A 4445-nucleotide genomic window follows, 5' to 3' on the forward strand; every position below is an offset into this window, starting at 1 on the left:
GACTTTATTGAAAACATGAGTGTTTTTTTGGTACCTTGTTTAAAAGTTGTAGTACTTGTGCTTTTGGATAGTTTGTTTAGTATTTGTAACTTTTTGTGTTATGAAATTACGATGACATAAAAGGCGTTTCTTTTTCAAAAGAGGCCTTTTTGGCTAAATAATTAGCAAAACCGACCGTTCTGCTAATTATTTAACAAAATCGACTTCTTTTTGAAAGTCGGTTTTGCAAAAATAAGCTTTTCAAACATATAGGACTAGTAGTCCCGTATGTTTAGTGGCCAGTAATTGGCCACTAAACTTAACTCAGAAAACCTACGAGACTAGTAATCACGTGGGTTTTCTGAACTGTGCAAAGAAAACGCACGGGACTACTAATCCCGTGCGTTAATTAGATACTAGGCGTTATCGCCCAGCAAATCAACGGGACTAGTAATCCCGTGGATTTATCGGGCCTATATAAGCCTGGCTGTGCCCAATAATTAGGGCACATCCTCCTCTCTCTCTAACCTCTCGATCTCTCACCTCTCTAAACCCGATTTTCATCCACCCTCTGCCAATCTCTCTCCCTCAATAACCCTAACGCCATTCCATTATTTCTCTCCAAAATCACCTCTTTCTCCCTCAATTTTCTCTCTCTTATTCTCACGAAACCCATTCTCTCCCAACCCAAATAGAGATCTTCCCCAAAGTTCACGCCAACATTGTTGAAGTCTGACACCGTCTCCTCTCCAACGCCGACGAATTTCAGATCTTCATCAAAGTACAAATTTCGATTTTTTTCCCAACAAGCAAGATACATACCAAGGGGTGTAGATGAAAGAGAATTGGTAAGTAAAATGCATAAATTTAAATAGTTTTTTTAATCCATTAGCTTTTGGTTGCTTATATATATAATTATATATTTTCATGTGATTGCAGATAGACGATATAGATGAGATAGAGGTGATTGCAAATAAAGGCATAGCTACCGCCAAAGGAGATTTAATGCATGTATCGGTACTACAGCAGATAGTGGGGAGGGTTCGTAAAACTCTTCAACGAATTCATGAGAATCGACATGATGGTCGCGAGCAGAGACGACATATGTGCGCCGACAAAGACGAGGTGAATCTTGCTCGTATGACAATGAAGTTGGTCCGTCACAGAAAACTGGTCCATCATAGCACCACACACAACCGGAGAGCGAGCATGTATAAGCTCAAATCGAAGGAGGACGTCGACGATCGAAGCGGGTACGAAGAGGGAGATAATGGGGGAGGAACAGACTTTTAGGTTGCATGTGATAGTTTATTAGTTTTTTTGCTTAGACTATATCTGTCGTATGGATAGATATGATAGACTTGATATATTTGGATTTATTTGGACTATTTTGTCGTATGTATATGTATATGATGTAGCTATTGTGTTGTGATGTTGTGGATTCATTAAATGTGCTTTTTATCTAGTGTTTATTTCTTAAAATTTATAAGTATATAAATATTATATGGTATAACAATTATATGAAGTTGATGTTATATTTTCGTAGCCCAAACAAGTCTGCCAAGCAATGTATATGAAGCAATATAGCCCCGCGCATGTTCTGTGCACTTTTGTGGTGTGCCCATGGCAATATAGCCCAACTCTCTGCTTAATGCACGCGAGAGTAGTCCTGTGCTTTTTGTTTGGGAGTTCAGAAAACCTACGGGACTAATAGTCTCCTAGGTTTTTTTGAGCTCACATTAGTGGCCAATTACTGGTTACTAAACATACGAGTCTACTAATCCTATATGTTTCAGAAACTTCTTTTTGCGAAACCGACCTCTTTTTGACCTATTGACCAGAAAGAGGTCGGTTTTGCGAAATAATTAGCAAAATGGTTGTTTTTGCTAATTATTTAGCAAAAAGACCTCTTTTGAAAAAAAAACTCCAACATAAAAAATCATGATGATATACGTAAACATTGTAATCATTATGATGACCTTATTTGTTAAAAATAATGCCAATATTTTGTATTTTATTTAAAATTTAAAAAATAATACGAGTAACTTGTGATATACATTATGGTGTATAACTTTTTACGTTATTCAGAAATGAGTATTAAATTATATGTTACTGTTATTTTCAACACTGATGAAAAATAGCTCAAGAATAAATTATTTACAATGTCTAAAATCCTAGATATCCTCTATTAGTTTTCCAATTAGCATGATCATCTTTGCAATTAAGTTTCCTATTAGTTTTATTGCACAATGGATATGTCATATTTTCTAGGAGGAAACATTAAACAGTTCTTGACGTTTAGCTTATTAGTCATTCAACTTCAAATCCACTTTTTTCAAGATTTTTGTTGTTAGTCTAAAAACAAAAAAGTAATATAATTAAGCTTTTTTACTGCTAACCATCAGTAGTAGCCACAAGATCGAAGGTCGAGAAGTATGAATTGGTTAAACAACTACATGTTTCAGACCAATAAATAAAACTAGTGGGAAAGAAATTTTAGAGTGTTTATATCAGGATTAAGATGACAGGTTAACTATATTCAACCCAACTTAGAAACCTTTGTAATCTTTTTTCCTGTTTTTCTCAAAAGAAAACTGATACATCTAAATAATTTGTAAGTTTCAACTATCAACAAGAAAAGAGGACGAACTAAGACTTCTACAGATCAATGGGATCTCATTCCTTATTCCTTACTGTGACTTTTAGTTCATTTTAAGCATTGCTTTCACCACGTACAATACCTTTCTTCACTAGAGAATCTTACAACTAACTCCACTGCCTTGATACCCTTAACCAATCCCTATTCCTCTTCACACCTCATTTGAATTGGGACTCACAAGCCCTTAATCTCACTAATCCAAGCCATGACAACCCTCAACACAATAATCCAACACCAACCATATTCAAATCTTCACCTCAAACATCTCACAAACAACATCTCATCTCCCAAATCCATTACTCTTCTTCATCCACTGAAGGGGACCAACATCTCTAAATCTTTTGTGCCTCATTGTACTCCTAAAAATTCAGAGCCCAACAATGGACTTTACAAAGCATCCAAATGGCTCTACACTTCAATGAAAAATCAAAATGTCCAAGAATTCATTGAAGTTATAGGGGATGACCGTAGAGGCTTTCGTTATGATCCTTTTACTCTCTTTATCATCAAATCTTTACTGAAGCAGGTAAACATTATATTCAACACTTCGTAGCGAATCATTACTAAGCACAAGTTCCTGAATGCGTATGTTTTTGTAGCAATGCTCGATAGTGTTATCATCGCTTATGGTATTTATCGCGAACCATTTGGAGGTTGTGGTGAAACCGATAACAACAGGAGGGGTACCTGACATTGGCCTAAAATGGAACTTTGGTCTGTTCTAAAAACTCACAATACATTCATAGAAATGATATACAAATGTACAGTCATCTCCAACCATTTTATTTTGTTTCCTTCAAATCTTGTAGAATGGAGTAACAACTATATACCTCTGGGACCGGCTTGCAGTCTCTACACCACTCATATGTATACTGGAAAAATACTTCTAAGGTGAGAAGAGAATGCTAGTAATAACATGTGAAGAACATTTGTGCTAATTTAGTTGCTACATATGAATATTACAGGAATGGTAAGGCGTTGATTGCGCCACTGCTTCCCTTGGAACTCCTCAAGAAGGTAAAGAAACAAGCATAAAAAATCTTTACACATAAGTTTATGCCAATGAATTCTCTTTTCTCTTCTAAATTTTTTTTTTACTGGCAGAAAATGAAAGAAGTTGTGATACCTATCTTTGGCAAAATTTCAACAGCAACCGTCTTCAAAGGCAAGAGGAAGTCTGCTCTGCTGACTTGCTTGCTGGCTATACTCTTTATGGTCATATCTGTAATTTTATGGAAGAACACATTATAATGCAATGAAAGCTGATATTAGCTTAGCTAGTGACTGTGTACAATTCGCAATCAAATTCAACATGGAGTCAAAAGAAAATTCTAAAGGATTACGAAGCAAAAGGCATCTGCATGAATCAGAGTCAATTGATTAGTAATTGTAAAGGCAGAACTGATATAAAAAGAACGCATATTCACTAGTTAAGCTTAAGAGAACAAATAATTTGATAAGATGGAGCAAATTAGGAGCCTGGATGAAGCCCAGCCACAAGAAGAGGTCGAAGAGCTGGTAGTTTTCAAGAAGCTAGTTCTACGGTGTGCTCTTTCCTGTTGCACTGCTACCAGCATTTGCTCAGTGTCATCATCTTTGCTCATTATCTCCTGTTACACCAGAAATAAAGACAGCGAGTGAGCTAAGAAACACCTAACCCAAATCCCAGCTCCAGAAAGTGCTTAAATAGCGTGATAAAGAACTATACAACAGCAGGTTCAACGCTTTGTCCATAAACCTCCCAGCTCCTGCTACGCTAACATTTTTTTTTCATCTTTGCTGAAAGCAGGAAGGCAAGCGATTGTGA

At 36.3% G+C, this 4445-nt stretch overlaps 1 protein-coding gene across 1 annotated transcript; it reads left to right on the forward strand.

The window, feature by feature from the left end:
* On the forward strand, positions 2671 to 3899 carry LOC109843219. The gene is made up of 5 exons (XM_020412154.1): positions 2671 to 3164; positions 3238 to 3352; positions 3448 to 3529; positions 3604 to 3655; positions 3743 to 3899. Exons 1-5 carry the CDS (start codon positions 2844 to 2846, stop codon positions 3887 to 3889), a joined length of 717 nt encoding a protein of 238 aa, XP_020267743.1. The 5' UTR covers positions 2671 to 2843; the 3' UTR covers positions 3890 to 3899.

The sequence above is a fragment of the Asparagus officinalis genome, chromosome 5 (genome assembly GCF_001876935.1).
Source record: "Asparagus officinalis chromosome 5, Aspof.V1, whole genome shotgun sequence".
NCBI lineage: Eukaryota > Viridiplantae > Streptophyta > Magnoliopsida > Asparagales > Asparagaceae > Asparagus > Asparagus officinalis.

What these genes read in the sequence shown, in the direction of transcription:
- LOC109843219 (XM_020412154.1), top strand. Translation starts at nt 2,844, where the DNA reads ATGACAACCCTCAACACAATAATCCAACACCAACCATATTCAAATCTT. An exon ending in ACTGGAAAAATACTTCTAAG is followed by an intron (nt 3,530 to 3,603) that starts GTGAGAAGAGAA and finishes TGAATATTACAG; the next exon opens with GAATGGTAAGGCGTTGATTG. An exon ending in CCTTGGAACTCCTCAAGAAG is followed by an intron (nt 3,656 to 3,742) that starts GTAAAGAAACAA and finishes TTTTACTGGCAG; the next exon opens with AAAATGAAAGAAGTTGTGAT.